General features: G+C 39.7%; 1 protein-coding gene across 1 annotated transcript in view; it reads left to right on the top strand.

Annotated features, from left to right (window-relative positions):
* The window catches only part of FBXO16 (F-box protein 16), a 47,068-nt gene that overhangs the window by 6,770 nt on the left and 20,698 nt on the right, over positions 1 to 19,600 (top strand). The window contains exons 3-5 of the mRNA XM_007108017.2: positions 6,061 to 6,096; positions 13,271 to 13,477; positions 18,778 to 18,942. Coding sequence (XP_007108079.2) covers positions 6,061 to 6,096; positions 13,271 to 13,477; positions 18,778 to 18,942 — 408 coding nt within the window. The remainder of the gene's footprint in view (positions 1 to 6,060; positions 6,097 to 13,270; positions 13,478 to 18,777; positions 18,943 to 19,600) is intronic.

Raw genomic sequence — 19,600 nt, 5'->3', positions numbered from 1 at the left:
AGTTTATATAGCAGCTTCTCTGCTTTCTGCCCCCAGAAGCTTCAGTGTTTAGTTTTGAAATATGTTTTCTCATAGAATTGTAAAGGTTTTATGCACGTGAAAAAGTGACTTGAACTGAAATACGTATTCGTTGGATGTCTTGATTTTCAGAAATTTTCTGTGAAAAATGAGAAGTCTTCATTGATTTAGCAGCCATGGAGAAAAAGTATCTTGATTGTCTGCTTGCCTGTTTCAGCTTGGGTTACTGGAGAAGCAGACTCTGAGATTGGCATGTAGGGCGTTGATGGGGGAAGGCTCTCAGGATCAATACCTGGGGAGGTGTGGGGAGGAAAGAACAGGATGTAGATTTAGGGCAGAGGAAGAAGCTGGGCTGTCAGGAAGTTGCAACAAGGCCTCCGTGGACCCTGTAGAACACCCCGAAGATCCTTCAGAGTCTTGCATTGCATCAGGGGGCCTGGCCTTTATACTTCCACACTGAGCATTCAGTGGATGGGATCTTGGTCAGGGCAGATCTCTCCAGCTCATGGCTGTCAGCCAGCAGCACTCCCAACAGTTGGGGGGAATAAATCCTTCAATCCTGGGGGGGGATCTGGGCCGTGCATCATAGCAAGCATGACACAGCCTTATCTTGGTTCCTGAAGAGCTTTTGTCAAATTTCATGATAATTTCTAAAGATGATATTTATTTTGTTGTTCAGAACTCCCATTTTATTCCAAAATTGTTTTATTTTGGTTTAGTTAGGTTCTAGTTTGGAGTAAAATTATTTTTTAATATCTTGGGGGACTTCCACTGCAGGGGGCGTGGGTTTGATCCCTGGTTGGGGAACTAAGATCCCACATGCTGCGGTGTGGCCAAAAAATTAAAAAAAAAAAAATCTTGGCATCTGTATATACCCATATGTCTGTGTATTAATGTACATAGACACACCCATGGAATTTGGATATGTATATACCAAACTATTAATAGTGGTTTCCCCCAAAGAGTTGGATGGCATGGGAAGGTGGGAGGGAGGTCTGTTAGAAGAGTTCTTGGTTTTTACTTTATACAGTGCAATAGTATTTCAAATTTTAAAACAATTTACAAAACAAATATAAATAAAAGCGAACAAAAACTCTGAGAATTGAAAACACAGGTTCCAGATCAGCTGTACTAGTAATCTCCTGCTTGACTTCAGTGAGTCACTTACATCTCTGGTCTTTACTACCTTCCTTTGGAAAATGAGTGGGTTGGGTCAGATGACCTCAAAGGTCCCTTCCAGATCTAACATTCTGACTGTGTGGAAAGGATTAAAAATAGATGACCAAGGATACAGCTCGGCAGAAGGTGTCCATACAATAACTTCAAGAGCTACTCTATTTCTAAAACAGGGCGTTTGTCACCAATGATCAGCGTAATTTTGTTTTGTTTTGTTTTTTGCGGTACGCGGGCCTCTTACTGTTGTGGCCTCTCCCGTTGCGGAGCACAGGCTCAGCGGCCATGGCTCACGGGCCCAGCCGCTCAGCGGCACGTGGGATCTTCCCGGACCGGGGCACGAACCCGTGTCCCCTACATCGGCAGGCGGACTCTCAACCACTGCGCCACCAGGGAAGCTCGATCAGCGTAATTTTGAGGTTCTGTTTTTGGTTTTTAATTTTGCCTTTTTTCTACTCTGTAGTAAAATGTGAAATACATAACTGTCTCAGACTGAAAGTCACAGGGTTTTAACTTCACAGCAGGCTTTAAGCATAGAGATTGAATTCAAATGTAGACACCTAAAAAAATAGCATCATCAGTTTAGGCAAATGTAACAGATTATAAAATAATTCAGGCATTGTGAACTTTGAGGGAAGGAATGTTTTAAAAGTATGTATTTCTTTGCCATCCAGTGTTTTAATTGAAAATGATCAACATTTCTTTTTGAGTATGGTTCACACATGTAGTACAGTACGTGTTAAAAGGGTGCTCTGAGAAAAAGCACCTAACTACCATACATCTGTCATAATTTAGGAGCCCCAAAATGTCTTATTCCTAACTTGAATGATGTCACATGGTAAAATATGCAACTGCAGTGTCAACAGACTAAAAGAAAAACCGTGGGATTTTGACTTAACAGCAGGCTCTGAGTAAACTGTGATGTAAAGAGACGACAGCATTCTGCAAGGAAAGAAGACCCACTTTAATGTTTCCACTTGAACCGATACGTTTCCCATCTCTTTTTTTTAATTGAAGTATAGTTGATTTACAATGCTGTATTAGTTTCAGGTGTACAGCCAGCTGATTCAGTAATACAAATATATATATTGTTTTTCAGATTCTTTTCCCTTACAGGTTATTACAAAATATTGAGTATAGTTCCCAGTGGTATACAGTAGGTCCTTGTCGGGTATGTATTTTATATATAGTAGTGTGTATGTTAATCCCAAACTCCTAATTTATCCCTCCACCCGCTTCCCAGCTCTTAAAGATGAAAAACCTGATTGCAAATCCCTGGAATGATGACTTGCTCCAAACCAGAGAATACATGATTCTGAGTCTGACTGAGGACCTGACAATTAAATAATTTGTCCCAAATTATATTTCTTGTCAAGGGCAGAGTCAGAGCCAGAGCCAGATCTGAGTCTGTCTAGTGTTTCTCCTCTCCCCCTTTACTCCCATCAGTTTCCACTTGGGTCTAAATGCCTTTTGGTGAAGAACTGGATTTGCTTGGACCCTGCTTAGACTTGGTTGTTGGCTCTCTAAAGACTCCACCTCCCACCCTGTTCCTTTCCTGCCACCTTCTTGCTGACTCTCCTCTCCCCTTCAAGTCAGTGCCCCTTTCTTTCCAATGCCCCCTGTTACCATTGGACACCACGATGGTCACCCCAACGTCCTTTTGAAAGGAGGTTGTGGTCTTGGGACCTAATCTTTTTTTCTTCCCACTGTCAGGCCAAAGTGTGAGCAGCGGTTCACTGAGAATATAGGGCTGGGACTTCTCTGGTGGTCCAGTGATTAACACTCCACACTCCCAATGCAGGGGGCCCAGGTTCGATCCCTGGTCAGGGAACTAGATTCCGCATGCTGCAACAAAAAATCCCACGTGCCACAACTAAAGATCCCACATGCCGCAACAAAGATCCCGCATGCCACAACTAAGACATGGCACAGCCAAATAAGTTTTAAAAATAAATAAATAAATAAAACATGTATCAATCTGTCCAACTAAATATAAGCTTAAAAAAAAAAAAAAAGGAGAACGTTGGGCTGGAGGTCGGGATAGGGAAGACCAGGGATCTAGTGAGGAACCAAGTATAGAGTTGAGCTGAACAGACAGTCTGGAACCAATGATTAACTCTTTGGGCCTCTGCTTATCCCCTCTAAAATCAGGGAATTGAACAAAAAGATCTTAGGATTCCTTTTAGCTCTAAAATTCTACGACGTCTGAAACTTTTGTTGTTGTTCCATCAGCAGGTGTTTGTTGAGAGCCTGCCTTGGAGCTTGTGGAGCATATAAGGGAAAGTGGTTGTAATCTACGTGGGAAGATAAAATGAACAGAATCACCTGGCAGGCAATAGCAAACCCTAGAAAGTCCAGGTGGAGCGTGGGCTGCAAGTGGAGGAGGAGTTGGGAGGAGTGAGGTCAGTGGGTGCCGGAAACGTGCTGGTGCCAGGGACTTGGGCTGGGAATTAGATGACTGATAGGATTTGGTTAGACACAAGAGAAGGGTTCAGGAAATATTTGAATCCTGATTTTTCAATCTTCTGTATTCTGTAGGTTCTCTTCTATTTTGGTTGTTGTTGTTGTTGTTGTTTTGTTTTGTGGTTTTGGCTGCGCCTGGGGCATGTGGGACCTTAGTTCCCCAACCAGGGATCAAACCTGCGCCCCCTTGCAGTGGAAGTGCAGAGTCTTAACCACTGGACCGCCAGGGAAGTCCGCTCTTCTATTTTCATTTGGAAATTCTGAGCTGGGCTTCCCTGGTGGCGCAGTGGTTGCGCGTCCGCCTGCCGATGCAGGGGGGCCGGGTTCGCGCCCCGGTCTGGGAGGATCCCACGTGCCGCGGAGCGGCTGGGCCCGTGGGCCGTGGCCGCCGGGCCTGCGCGTCCGGAGCCTGTGCTCCGCGACGGGAGAGGCCGCGGTGGGGAGAGGCCCGCATACCCCAAAAAAAAAAAAAAAAAAATTTGAGTTTATCTGTTGCCGTTATTTGAGGGTCCTAGTAGCCCAGGTGGCAGTTAATTAGGGGGAAAGGGAGAATGGTATTCATTTTCTTCTTCTCTAAAGTATAAAAAGTGTCTGCCTGTGATGTATGAGGTTCTGTGGTTAGTAGCAAAGATGACATTTTACAGGCCTTGAGGTTGTTGTTGAACCAGTTATTTCAATCGCCGTTTCGTATGCCCTTTGAAAGTAGAGTTTGAGAGTCTGAAAAAGGAAGGAAAATATATCTGTTGGAAGAATAAAGCCAGCGCCTCATCCTCCTCCACAAAAGGGAAGAAATAGGCCTGAGCTACTTTCCAAATATGAATGATCTGAACAGTGCGAGAGAATTTAGATAGTGCCAAGAGGAAGGGAAAAACATCAGGCCCAATTTTGAAAGCTGACGGAGGGTGTAGTGTAGGAGTGAGAGAGACGTTCACATCTGTTCACTTCTGTCTCTTGCGTCCTCTCCCCAGAACTCCCTACTCCGCCAAACATTCTCACATTAGCTGTCCCTTCCTCACTCATTCAAATATACAAATGACTGCTGCTCAGAAAAACCAGTTTAGAAATACACTCACATTGTACCGACACATCCATAAGGATATTCATTTGTCACGATCACATTCATTTAGTCCGGCAAACATGAGTCCCTGTAATATGCCCTGTACAGCACTCTGCACTGGAGAAATCAAGGTGACTAAGACATGGTTTCTATCCTAAATAGTATATAACGACAAACCTATACAGATAAACACTGAGCTGTAAGCCCAGAGGCGCACATATGCAAGTTTCTAATCCTACAAACATATAAGTCATATAGTCATATGCAAGTTTCTAATCCTACAGACATAATCCTACAAACATATAAACACCCCCCTGATATGTGAACTCATGGAAATATAAAAGCAGAGCCACTCACTCATCAATTTCACAGGTTCTTATACTATTGATGCTGAAATATTTGGGAGAGGTTCTCCATTTTCCTGTTTTTTCCTTTGTCAGTTTTTTCATCTCCTTTCAAATTCCAAAACTGATTTCACTTCACAATTTAATCCTACAGACATAATCCTACAAACATATAAACACCCCCCTGATATGTGAACTCATGGAAATATAAAAGCAGAGCCACTCACTCATCAATTTCACAGGTTCTTATACTATTGATGCTGAAATATTTGGGAGAGGTTCTCCATTTTCCTGTTTTTTCCTTTGTCAGTTTTTTCATCTCCTTTCAAATTCCAAAACTGATTTCACTTCACAATTCCATTCTTCTTCTTTCTTTCTTTTTTTTTTTTTTTTTGGCCATGCCAAGTGGCTTGTGGGATTTTAGTCCCCAACGAGGGATTGCACCCGTGCCCCCTGCAGTGGAAGCGTGAAGTTCCAACCACTGGACTGCCGGGGAATTCCCAGCTTTTGTTATTTCTTGCCTTTAAAAAATTATTTCTTCTTTAAGATGAATTATTTCACATGGAGAAACAGAAAAAAGAAACTTTGCCCAAGTTAAAAATAAGTAAAGGTATTTCCCCAGTGGTCCAGTGACTAAGAGTCCTCACTCCCAGTGCAAGGGGCCCGGGTTCAATCCCTGGTCAGGGAACTAGATCCCACATGTGGCAACTAAAAAAAGATCCCGCATGCCGCAACTAAAACAAAAAAAAGAAAAGGTCCTGCACGCGGCAACGAAGATCCCGTATGCCATAACTAAGACCTGGTACAGCCAAATAAATACATAAAATAAATATTTTAAAAAACATAAGTAAAGTACCTTTTCAGGTACAAAATCTGTTTTATACTCAGTGGATATAATGAAAAGCCTGTCAATATTTGTTGATACCTTAATGATGTCTTTTTTGTAATGGGTGTTTTGAACGGTGAAATATGAAATCATTTCATTGTTTTTTTTATTTATTGTAGGTATTTGAAGAAAGAAGAGCTCTGCTTGGAAAATGGGTAACTATTTAAAGTATACTTACTTCTCAGTCAGAAAGGGAAGGACAAATACCATATGATATCACTTATATGTGGTATCTAAACTATGGCACAAATGAATCTACCTACAAAACAGAACAGACTCAGAGACATAGAGAACAGACTTGTGGTTGCCAAGGGGGAGGGGGGGAGGGAGAGGGAGGGACTGAGAGTTTGGGGTTAGTAGATGCAAACTATTACATTTAGAATGGATAAACCACAGGTCCTACTGTATAGCACAAGGAACTATATCCAATCTCCTGGGATAAACCATAATGGAAAAGAATATTTAAAAAAGAATACAGGTATATATATATATATATATATATGTATAACTGAGTCACTTTACTGCACAGCAGAGATTGGTACAACATTGTAAATCAACTATACTTCAATAAAAGAATAATTTAAAAAAATTAAAACGTGGGACTTCCAGTGGTTAAGACTCCACGCTTCCACTGCAGGGGGTGTGGGTTCAATCCCTGGTCGGGGAACTAAGATCTTGCATGCCGGGTGACACTGACCAAAAAAAAAAAAAGTATACTTACTTCTCTATTGTGTTATGTCATCATGGAGCCCAAAGAATTCAGTTTGGACATAAGGTAATGAGCGATTTCTCATTCCCTCAGAAGTTCGACTGGTACTTTCTGTATGTATCAGTTAGGGTTCAGTCAGAAAAGAAGAAATCATGCCAGTTATTTTAACAGACATAATTTAATAAATAGAACTGGTTAAATAAATACTAGAAGACAGAAAAGACAAAAAGGGAACACTGAGGTACCATGGAGCTAGAGATGCAGGAAGTAGCTACCACCAGCTTCACTGATGCCTCAGAAGCCCAGAGAAAGGATTCTGGAGCTGGGACCATCCCTGTAGGGGACGTCTACAGAATAAAATAGAGGGTATCATGGCCGGCTGATTCTGATATATCTGAGGAAGCATGATGGTTCTGGGAGTGTGGAAAAAACAGGATTCAGGATTCAACTGCTACTGCCAGGGTGAAGAGCTAAGGTGATAACGGCCAGGGACAGCAAGGAAACAGAAAGGAGTGAGGTTCTTCTCCCTCAGTTTCCCTCTAGTGACCCCTCCCCATTGGCAGTATTTAACAGGGAGCCCGCCGTCAAAGGAGAAATTTGGTTTGTGGAGCCCTAGCCTTCCATATTCACAGAATATGGGGTGGGTCTGGATCTGAGAGATGATAGCTTAGAAACCAGCACAGCTCATCCACTTAACTCCTTAGCATCCATATACACCCCTCTACATATACTTAAACTTCCAAAGGAAAACTGTAACAACTTTATGCTTCTACCTAACAAGATATGACTATCCTTAGCACAAAGACTTTCACACTCTTCCTCAAAGGAAGCACGGTCTCAGTGACTGCTGTCCATCATGATCAAAGTCCCCATCTCTGAGCAATGCGTACTACTCCTCAAATCCCTCTTCAGTCTCACCTGATAGTCTCTTCACTCAAGAGAACTGAAAACACAGCTATGCAAAAACTTGCACTTTTAGGTGAATAGTCTTTTGTACCTTTTGAAGTTTCAACCATGTGAATGTTTTTAATCATGTGAATGTATTACCTATTCAAAATAGTACTACAATTTTATAAAATAAATTCACTAAAGGGACCTCCCTGGCGGTGCAGCGGTTAAGACGCCATGCTTCTAATGCAGGGGACGTGGGTTCGATCCCTGGTCAGGGAACTAATAGCCCACATGCCACGCGGTGTGGGCCAAAAAAAAAAAAATATATATATATATATATTCTAAAATAAATTCACTAAAAATTAATTTAAAAATACTGCAATCTAGCTAAGTTTTTCTCATATTCTATTTATGTTTTTAAACTAACTTTGCATCTGTTACCAGAAACTTAAAAAAGACATTTATTTAGAATGACTATATTTGCACTGTCATTCCACTTACTATTAGTGGAAATCCCTAAATTAGTATATCCAGGGCTAATGTTCAGCCAGTGCTCAGTGGTATGGCTGACCAGCTACTGTCTGTTTTGATTGGTTGGTAACATTGCCAGTTGTTAAATATTTTCAGTATCACCCTGGCTGAAGTTCAAGGTCTTCAAACTTTTTAAAAGGTCCTGTTTATTCTTTTCTTTTACCATAACTAATAGAAACATATATTTGCAAAGATCACTAATTATCTATCTACTGCAATTGGCTAAACTACAGGGCGTAGGCATGGTTCTATCATACTCCTTGTTATACATTCCTTGATGCTATCAGAAATTTAATAAATATTTTCTAAATGATACTCACTGGTTTTTCTCTTTTGCCTAACAACAAACTTATTCCTTAAATTCACTAGATCACATAGTAATCTTTATACCTCCATGAAAGCCACATCAATTAAGTTTCAAGGGGATATTTCCAATTTATTTTATTTTTTTTTGTCTCGCCCTGTGGCATGTGGGATCTTAGGTCCACGACCAGGGATCAAACCCATGCCCCCTGCAGTGGAAGTGCAGAGTCTTAACCTCTAGACCACCAGGGAAGTCCCTCCAATTTACTTTTATTCAGTTTTCTCTCTCCATTTTAGTTTTTAGGTTTTTTGTTTGTGTACTTTACAACCAACATAAGAGATTGATAACATAAGCAATGCATTTTCCAAAAAAAGAAAGGAGAAATAAGGATGTCGATTTAAACATAACGTTACTTGGGATATTCATTGTAGGGACTAAGTATTGGTTTTAAAGCTCAATCTAGTAGTATTAGAAATAAAGTCATTTTTAAAAACAATCTGGATAGTAAGAGGCAAGATGTAATATGAGACCTATTCAATGATAAACAATTCAAAAGTATTTTATATTTAGCCATAGAATGTCATTTTTGTTCATATATTTGCATATGGCAAATGTCTGATGTTCTGTACAGTTATCTGTACAGATAACTGGGATCTTCCCGGACCAGGGCTCGAACCTGTGTCCCCTGCACTGGCAGGCAGATTCTTAATCACTGCGCCACCAAAGAAGCCCCTTTATTTTTTAAAAAATTTTATTGACATATAGTTGATTTACAATGTTGTATTAATCTGCTGTACAGAAAAGTGATTCAGTTATACATATATATATATTCTTTTCCGTTATGGTTTATCACAGGGTATTGAATATGGTCCCCTGTGCTATACAATAGGACCTTGTTGTTTCAGCTGGTTCCCTATTGATGGCTGTATGTATATGTAAATGCATAGAAACGCATGAACATCAAACTGTAAACAGTGGTTATTACTGGGGAATGGAGTGAATTTGATGGGAAGGAATAAAGAGGATTTTCATGTTTAATTCTGCAAGTACCTATTTGAAACTTTTAAAACAATAATGTATTCATACTTTTATTGTGAAATTAAGTGTTTGATAATAAGATTCAGAAGCTCAAGCAGATTAAGATAATATAACGAGGAGGTGAAAAATAACAAGGCTCTGTCTTCGTCTTGCCCCTCACTCCCCAGGAACTTTCCTTGCTGTTCGGTGTAAGATGAGAGGCAGTGACGCTCTAGCAACTGTCCTCACTTCCTGAAAGTGCAGCAAGAATCGTTGTAACAACTACTCTGAAAATAGGATTTTCACGATTCTATTGTCAAGAAAGCCCTATAAAAAGGCATTAAAATAATTATAAAATATAATATGATATGATACAAGATAGTATAGCATAATATAATATAGCATAGTGTCATATAATATATAACATTAAAAAGGAACTAACTGTGAAGTGAGATACCTACCAGGTTAGGAAAGTGACCCTAGCTGCTCCCCAGTCTCACACATTAGATCCCTGGCTACAATGTTATGGCTCTTTTTTCTTGAGAGGTGATGCAAGAGATGTTGGGATGGCTGCACACTACCATATGTAAAATAGATAAACAACAAGGACCTACTGTATAGCACAGGGAACGATATTCAATATCTTGTAATAACCTATAATGGAAAAAGAATCTGAAAAAGAATATATATATATATCTATATATAAAACAATCACTTTGCTATACACCTAAACCATTGTAAATCAACTATACTTCAGTTAAAAAATTAAAATTAAAAAAAGAGATACTGGGAGATTACCAAATTCCTGTACAGTTAACTCTTCCATGGATTATTTACTTTTTGTATTATTCCTAACACCTTTTAAATTCCAAAGGGATTTTCCCCACTGTTAAGCATTCTTCTGAGTCATCTACCCACCTTCAATTGGTAGGAGTTCATGGAATGCAAATTAGTTTTCTTTTAGCCTAAATAAATACCATTAGAAAGGAAAATCCCTCGAGGCAAAGAACACCAATCAAAGCCAAACATAAATTATCTTTGTTGTAATCAGGGAAATAAATGAGGAACCAATGTAATGATCTTTTTAATCTCCAGAGGAAAATGTTTTAATGTTTTATTTTATAGATTTCTTCATCATTTTATAATCCTAATGTTCTTTTGTATTCATTCTAAATCACTTGTTTTTCAATCTGAGCTCATTCTCTTTTTGTGGGTATCCATGAAAGTAATTGAGCTAACCTCAGTCATTCGAAATGTATGTACTTCCCCTTCCTTGTCAATGTACAAAGGTGGTAATTTTATGCTTTGTAATTTAATTGTTTGTATATCCTTTCTACATTGATTTATCCCACATACTTATTATTTTTAACATCACTGTGATATTTTATAATATTAACTGCCATGACTACGAATTATGCACAGTATTAGGAATTTTATACATATTTTATTTAATCCTCACGACAATCCTGCAATTTAGATATAATTATTCTTCATGTGTAAATGAAGAAATTAAGAGGTTGTTAGTGAGACTCAAATGACCTCATTCCCAAATCCACTATCCATCTCTAATGCCATGCTTTCTCTTATCATGCTGATATATTAGTTTGCTGAGCTGATCCATTCTTGTTAGGCATTTGGGGTTATTTCTGATTTCTTGCAGTGCTAATAATATCTCATAAAAATTATTTTGTAAGCATAATCATCCTGGGTCTCCACGTAGCTCAGTTTCTACAGAGCCACATAGCACTGCCCAAAAGTAATTTAAAAAATGAATACCAATATTCATTTGGTCTCTCAAAGAAAAATCACAGGGGATACAATTCAAAACTCATAACAGTACTTCCCACATCTCCTTCCTTCATTCCGCAGTTCTCTCACACTCTATAACTGCTGCAGAGGCAATTACAGTCTGAACCCCCCAAACTCCCTACAAGCCCAAGCCCTGCAGCTCTTCCATCTCCATATGCCTCCCCGTTGGCTCTTTATTTTATAGATCAAAGCAGCTTCTTGGGCCTGATCCTTCCCCTGGCCCTGGCCATTCTGGTCCGGCTTCTCTATATTCATTCTAATAATCCAACCCCAAAGGAAAGAAGTCTCATTTTGTGGGAGTTGGAAATATGGACTGTGCAGAAACAAACATAGAAGAAATCTGGGAACACTCACACCTGAATACATTTTATTCACTTATTTGTAAGTTAAGGTTTTTGGGGTTTTTTTTTTTCATTTTAGTATTCCCCATCCCCCCAACCCCACCCCCTGCGCATGAATTATCGTCTCCAAAGTGAGATTCATGGGTCACTGAATAGATCTGTAACAGTGAATAGTTTTAATCAGAAGTATTCCTACTAATTAAAAAGATACATCCTATGATTATAACGAAGTTGACTTGTCATAAGGCTTATAAAAAATACATTTTTACTTTATATGCCTTTTTAGGTGGTCAGTGTATTTTATGATTACAACTAAAGTTTATTATAAAATTCTGATTACTTTATAATAACTAATAAACCTCTATATGTTAAATGCAATAGTATACAAAGTACAAGTAGCCCCAAACTTCCCTGTTTTCTCTTCTCTAACGGCCTAAAGAAGAAAAGAGATTTAGACTCTGGTAATGGCCCCTTCAGCTGCTAGGTGTTTTCCTAAGAGGCTTTCTTTTGGTTTTGGCCAGCCCTGAAGTTCTTATCTCTGATCAGCCACTGATCTTGGGACTGTTTTGGGGTTATCTCTGAGGAAAATTGTGAAGTAACCAAAGCTTTTGTTTGGCATACCCCAGATGGCTTTGGCATCTACTTCCTATCTCTGGTACTTTTTTCTCAGGTCCCTCTATCAACTTTTCCTTTGCAATCATATCAATCATTTACATATTAGTAGAACTTTAACCCTGTATACTCCCCTTCTCAGGGATATTTGCTTGCTATACCTTATCTCCGATTGTGAACACAAAGGTTTGTTTCTTGTCCTGGAGTTTTAATCACTAACGAGTTAATAGAGAAACTGTTGGGGGAGAGAGTCTGCCCAAGTGTCTTCTCTTGAGGTTGTACAGATGGTCCCGACTTAGGGTGATTCAACTTAGTGAATTTTCGGCTTTATGATGGTGCAAAAATGATAGACATTTGGCAGAAACCATATTTAAAATTGTAAATTTGGGGTTTTTTTTTCAGGCTAGCTGTGTGCAGTAGGATATTCTTTTATGATGCTGGGCAACCAGCAAGCCACAGTTCCCAGTCAGCCATGCGATCACGAGGATACACAGCGAATACACTCACAACCTCTGTACCCAGACAACCATTCTGTTTTTCACGTTCAGTCTAGTATTCAATAAATTACATGAGATAGTCAACCCTTTATTATAAAGTAGGCTTTGTGTTAGATGATTTTGCCCAACTGTAGGCTCATGGAAGTGTTCTGAGCACGTTTAAGGTAGGCTGGGCTAAGCTAGGATGTTTGGTAGGTTAGGTGTATTAAATGCATTTTCGACATGATATTTTCAACTTATGATGGGTGTATCGGGATGTAACCTCATCAGAAGTTGAGGAAGATCTGTATTTTATAAGTATATATATTCTCAGTTTATGAATATGGCCAGCTCTCAACTTACTGTTTTTTTGTAACTCCAAGTTTTGAGGTCAAGTGCACTTCTGTGTCCACACCCCAGTCTTGCACGGGCTCACCCACGCAAACATAAGAAAGCACAGATAAGTGGTAAAATGTGGAATTTACTAGTTAGGCAAGGAAATACATGCTATTCATTAGGACTAAATTACTAAACTCACTTTCTATGCCATTCTTATCTCTTCTTTTTACAATGCATCTCTGGTGTCAGACTAAACCTGGATCTTTTTTTGTTTTCTTTTCCTTTTTTTTTTTTCCCCAGTTTGACAAATGGACAGACTCTCAAAGGAGAAGAATCCTGACAGGGCTGTTAGAACGCTGTTCCCTGTCACAGCAAAAGTTCTGCTGTCGAAAGCTTCAGGAAAAAATTCCAGCAGAAGCTCTGGATTTTACTACCAAGCTTCCAAGGGTGTTATCTTTATATATCTTTTCTTTCCTGGATCCCCGAAGCCTTTGTCGTTGTGCACAGGTAAAGACAAAGAAGCAGTGTATGGCGTCTTGTAAAGACAGCCTAGAAAGCGCTGAAACTTGAGAAAAAATAACAGCACGTACACAAAACCAAGAAGTAGATGAGATGCTTAGTATGACTAGTCTATACAGTTTGAATTAACCCTCATCTCCTTTGTGTCTGACTCTACATTTAGTGCTCAAGAGTGGGAAAAAGTGTAAGACACTACTAAGTGTCCACAAAATAGTATTAACTAGCTGGGGAAACAAATACACATGTATGTCATGGTTCATCAGCAGAATAGTCTTATATTGCACAGCACAGAACTACAGCAGAATCCTAAACTGTAGAGTGCAGCCCATTCATAAATAGAAAAGCTTAAAATAAGGTGCTAATGCAATAATTACAAAAGAATATGAGACTAAAAGTCTTCAGAGTGGGCAGATGTGCTCACAGGGGTGAGGTTGGGAAAGGATCTGACCATTATTTTCTTACAAGTGATCATGGTGTATTAAAGTATATTATTTAAGATATAAAACTGATAGTCATTTTGTTGATTCTTTTCATAGTCTAGTAAGACCAGAAATTACCTGTTACTTTGCGTTCACATATGTGTAACATGATAACTTTAGTTTTTAAGATTAAGAAAATGAATGCAGTAAGATACATGAATTATTCAATGAATGGTGTTGAGACAATTGGGCAGCTATCTGGAAAAAAATTCTAGAAGGATAAAAGATTGATATGAAATTAAAGGAAACCATTAAATTACTCAAAGGAGGGAATTCCCTGGCTGTCCAGTGATTAGGTCTCTGCACTTTCACTGCCGAGGGCCCAGGTTCCATCCCTGGTCGGGGAACTAAGATCCTGCTAGCCAAAAATGTACTCAAAGGAAACATAGGGGAGGAGGCCTTTGTGAGTATTCTATAATATTCAGGGCCTCAAAAGAAAATATATAACTTAAAATCTTGATTTATTTTATATATTTTGTATATATATTATATATGTGTGTTTTTTTAAGGGTATTTTGGAAATCTTTTTTTTTTTTATTTTTGGTTGTGTTGGGTCTTCGTTTCTGTGCGAGGGCTTTCTCCAGTTGCGGCGTGCGGGGGCCACTCTTCATCGCGGTGCGCGGGTCTCTCACTGTCGCGGCCTCTCCCGTTGAGGAGCACAGGCTCCAGACGCACAGGCTCAGTAGTTGTGGCTCACGGGCCTAGCCGCTCCGCGGCATGTGGGATCTTCCCGGACCGGGGCACGAGCCCTTGTCCCCTGCATTGGCAGGCGGATTCTTAACCACTGCGCCACCAGGGAAGCCCTATTATATATGTTTTACAAATAAGAATAAAGAAAACAGATTTTAAGTTGTGACTATAAAAATTAAAATTTTCTCCATGGAAAAGAACACTGTAAATAAATCCAAACAGTAAACAAGAGGGAATTCCCTGGCGGTCCAGTGGTTAGGATTCTACACTTTCACTGCCGAGGGCCCAGGGTTCAGTTCCTGGTCAGGGTTCAGTTGCTGCAAGCTGTATGGTACTGCCAAAAAAAAAAAAAAAAAAAAAGTACACAGGGAGAAAAACATATGGCCAGCAAAGAACTAATTTCCTTATTTTTTAAAGAACTACTATAAATCTACATACATTAAGAAAAAAAAAAAAAACCCAGCAGAAAAATGAGCAAAGGAAGCGAACAAGTAGTTTACAGAAAGAAAAGCAGATATTTCTAAAATATGTAAAATGCTTAGCCTCATTATCATACCATCTTTCATGACTCAGATGGATTGAGTCATTTTTTTTAATGATACTATTTTATATTGGTGGAGGTGTGGGGAAACAAGCACTTTCATATATTGCTGGTAGATAAATTGATGCAACGATGACGGAGAACAATTTGTAGTATTCAATTTTTAAATAAAGATTCCCTTTGCCCCAGCAGTTCCACTTCTTGGAATTTGTCTGATGGGCATACTTCAACACATGCAAAAATTATGTCTGCGTAAGAATATTGCAGCATAGTTTGTAGTAGCAAAATGTTGGAAACAATGGAAGTGTCTACTAATAGGGGACCGGTTGCAACCATCTCCACAATATATCATCAGTGAAAAAAGCAAAGGTGCAGAGTTGTCCTACCATTTTGGAAAGAGAAAAAAGAGCATATCCATATCTGTTAATATTCTGGAATGACCCACAAGAAGCTGGTAACAATGGTTACATCCACGGAGGGAAATGAGTGGCTAGATGACAGGGATGAGAGAGACTTCTTTTTTACCGTGTGCACCTTGGTATCTTTGAATTTTTTTTTTTTTTTTTTTGTGGTACGCAGGCCTCTCAGTGTTGTGGACACTCCCGTTGCGGAGCACAGGCTCCGGACCCGCAGGCTCAGCGGCCATGGCTCACGGGCCCAGCCGCTCCGCGGCATGTGGGATCTTCCCAGACCGGGGCACGAACCCGTGTCCCCTGCATCGGCAGGCAGACTCTCAACCACTGCGCCACCAGGGAAGCCTGGTATCTTTGAATTTAGTATTAATGTACACATATTACTTATTCCAAAAATGAAACAATTTTTTAAAAAAGTATAGCGGGACTTCCCTGGTGGTGCAGTGGTTAAGACTCCGTGCTCCCAATGCAGGGGGCCCAGGTTCGATCCCCGGTCAGGCAACTAGAGCCCACATGCATGCCACAACGAAGGAGCCCACCTGCCGCAACTAAGACCCGGCACAACCAAATAAGAAAATAAATAAATAAATGTTAAAAAAGAAAAAAGAAAGCATAGCATTTTTTAAAAATAAATTTATTTATTTACTTATTTATTTTTGGCTGTGTTGGGTCTTCGTTGCTGTGCCCGGGCTTTCTCTAGTTGCAGCGAGCGGGGGCTACTGTTCGTTGTGGTGTGCAGGCTTCTCATTGCGGTGGCTTCTCTTTGTTGCAGAGCACTGGCTCTAGGCATGTGGACTTCAGTAGTTGTGGCTCGCAGGCTCTAGAGCGCAGGCTCAGTAGGTGTGGCACACAGGCTTTGTTGCTCCACAGCATGTGGGATCCTCCCGGATCAGGGCTTGAACCCGTGTCCCTTGCATTGGCAGGCAGATTCTTAACCACTGCGCCACCAGGGAAGTCCCCAACATAGCATTTTAAATGCCCAATAATAGGATAGTATCATATAGTCATATGATGAATTACTATGCAGCCATTAGAAAACATGTTTTGGAAGAACAGAGATGCTTATTATGTGTAAAATGAAGAAAGCATGATTTTAAACTGTATACAGAGTTTCCCAGTTTTGTTTCGTATATGCCTAGGAAACAGATGGCAAGGAAAGGAACTCTACCAAGTTGTTAATAATGGTCATCTCTGATTGATGGGGTTATGGGTATTGTTTTTCTTCAAGCTTCTCAGAATTTTCCAAGTGTTTCACAATGAGAATATTATCATTCCAGGGAGATGTTATTTTAAATAACTAATTCTCTCATCTATGTGCACCATATGTCAGTCTTACAAGATTTCAGCATCGTATTTTATTCCCAGAACTGACTGTGAAACAGTTGTTCTTCAGCTAGATTTAAAGTAAACAGTAAAGTCATTGCACCAAAATGAGCTTTGAGCTGTTTAAAAATAGGGGGGTGGATGCTTTATAGTTTTTTGTTTTGTTTTGTTAACTTTTTTTTTTTTTGCCTGCATTAGGTCTTCGTTGCTGCGCGAGGGCTTCCTCTAGTTGCAGTGAGCGGGTGCTCCTCTTCGTTGTGGCGTGCGGGCTTCTCATTGCGGTGGCTTCTCTTGTTGCGGAGCACAGGCTGTAGGCGCGCGGGCTTCAGTAGTTGTGGCACGTGGGCTCAGTAGTTGTGGCTCGCTGGCTCTAGAGCGTGGGCTCAGTAGTTGTGGCACACGGGCTTAGTTGCTCCTGGCATGTGGGATCTTCCCGGACCAGGGATCAAACCTGTGTCCCCTGCATTGGCAGGCGGATTCTTAACCACTGCGCCACCAGGGAAGTCCCTGTCTTATAGTTTTGAAAGCTTTTACCTACCCTTCTCCTCATTCCTGTTTAGTTTAAAAAATAAAAAACAACGAAAAGAAAACTTTATTTACCCCAGTGGGGGGACCCCCAACTTAAATACCCAGGTCTAAACCAGATCTGAGGTTCCTCTTTTCAGAGGAAAAGAGTGAGAATTGAGCAACGTTTCTCCCCATCCCCTCCTTCCCAAACCTCACCTCTCAATTGAATTGAGTTAACTAACCATATGGGATGAAGGTCTGTGTAGTTTCATGTCTGGTTGAACAAAGTAGATATGATTTCTGTTTCTGCCCACAGGGCTCTATCAGATCCTCTAAGCTTTTTCCTCCTTCCAGCTCCTGAACCTGTCATTACTTCTAATTGTGCCTTCTCTGGCATGCCTCTCTCCTGCACGTCTCATCTTCAGCGCGTAAAACAATCCTAGACATGATAGGATGGAAGGAGGGAGGAAGAGAGGGATAGATAAATGGATGGATGGGTAGCAAGTTCCATTACAGAGTGTTCTGCTTATTTTTGAGGCACTCAAACATTATTCATTATTTAGTTAATCTTGAAAAAGAGGCCAGTTTTCCAAGGATGAAATTTGAGTTTGAAGGTTAGCTGTCATCTTTGCAACTCTTGATAAGAGACATAGAATGCCTAGTCTCAACTTTATATATGGACTCGACTCTAGTTTCTAACAAGACTTACTCAAAACCTGGAGTAAATTACTGTAAGTTCTACTACACATATTAGGGTCACCTCCACTATTTGCTGGATGTGTAGGACTGACACTAAAGCTATGGAAATGGAATGTATAGAACAAATACTTAATGCTCTATTGAATCTTAAAGGCTATTTAGGACACTCCAATATAGTATTAGCAATGGTGTTCCCTTTATAAAATTTATATTTATTTAAATCATAAGAATGGAGGGAAAAAAGGAAGCATATAATGAAAAGAATAAGCAATGTGCCAACTGGAGTTTCTGTAACTTTCATATAACTTTCATATGGAGACCTTCAGGAACCTTTAGGAAGTTCCAAAGTCTATCTGAGCCTCAGTTTCCTCATTTGCAATATGAGAATAATAATTATACTTCCCTCCTTAGGTTGCTATGAGAATGGTTAATAGGTGCTCAATAAACATTAGCTGACTCTATTCTAAGTCTGAATTAACATTAAAAAAATCCTTCTGCCTGGCTAGGCAGCACTTCAGGCAGTAGGTAGCTAAGCTGTGATTTGGAGGAAAGGGACAGCTCAAAACCTAGAGAAAGTGAGCATGTAAACTGAATAGTTTTTTTGTTGTTTTTTTTTAATTTTTGTTGTTTTTCCAGGTGAGCTGGCATTGGAAGAACTTAACTGAACTGGATCAGCTCTGGATGCTGAAATGTTTACGGTTTAACTGGTACATCAATTTCTCTCCAACTCCCTTTGAGCAGGGTATATGGAAGAAACACTATATTCAAATGGTGAAAGAACTCCATGTTACCAAGCCCAAGGTAAATTTGGGGAAAGAAGCAACAAAATTACAAACATCCACTATGTAGGAATTCTAGAACTAAGACTAAATGATCAGTCTTGAAGTTGAGGAAGGCAGTTGACTCAAGGGAAATATACTATTGATGTGACTTTAAAATTCTCCTTTTCTGAGAACTTGATGGTGCTTTTCAAGGTATCCATGTGAGTTGAGAACTGTCACCTGACACTGCCAAACCACAGTTCCACCCAGGTTAGGACTGGGAGCTTCTCACTCTTCAGATTCCTGGATTTCTGTGTCTCTGGAGCCTATACCACAGAGTTCTGACACTGGGATTCTGGGGGAGTGTGCAGTCCTTATTACCTATGGGTCATCACACTTTACGTAGCTGATTCGAATTTTCTATGATTCTACCAGACGAGTTGAAGTATATTTTTGTATCATTTATAAAGAAGAGTTTTGCAATAAATTAGTAATTAGGGAAGGGAATAATGGGCATGTTAAAGTTCTTTTTACCGTAGAAACTAGCAATGTAAAGTATTTACATATAATCATAAAAAGTAAATAATGTGAGCATAATATTTTCTAGTGGTTTTGCATGCATTATAACCAATGTTTACGTTCATTCTTATAGTCACAGTTAATTAGGTAACTTATGGGAAATTTTTTTTTTTTTTTTT

This window comes from Physeter macrocephalus, chromosome 9 (genome assembly GCF_002837175.3).
Source record: "Physeter macrocephalus isolate SW-GA chromosome 9, ASM283717v5, whole genome shotgun sequence".
Classification (NCBI taxonomy): Eukaryota; Metazoa; Chordata; class Mammalia; order Artiodactyla; family Physeteridae; genus Physeter; species Physeter macrocephalus.
Note: the sequence above shows the minus strand (reverse complement) of the source record. Positions and strands in the feature narration are given on the sequence as shown.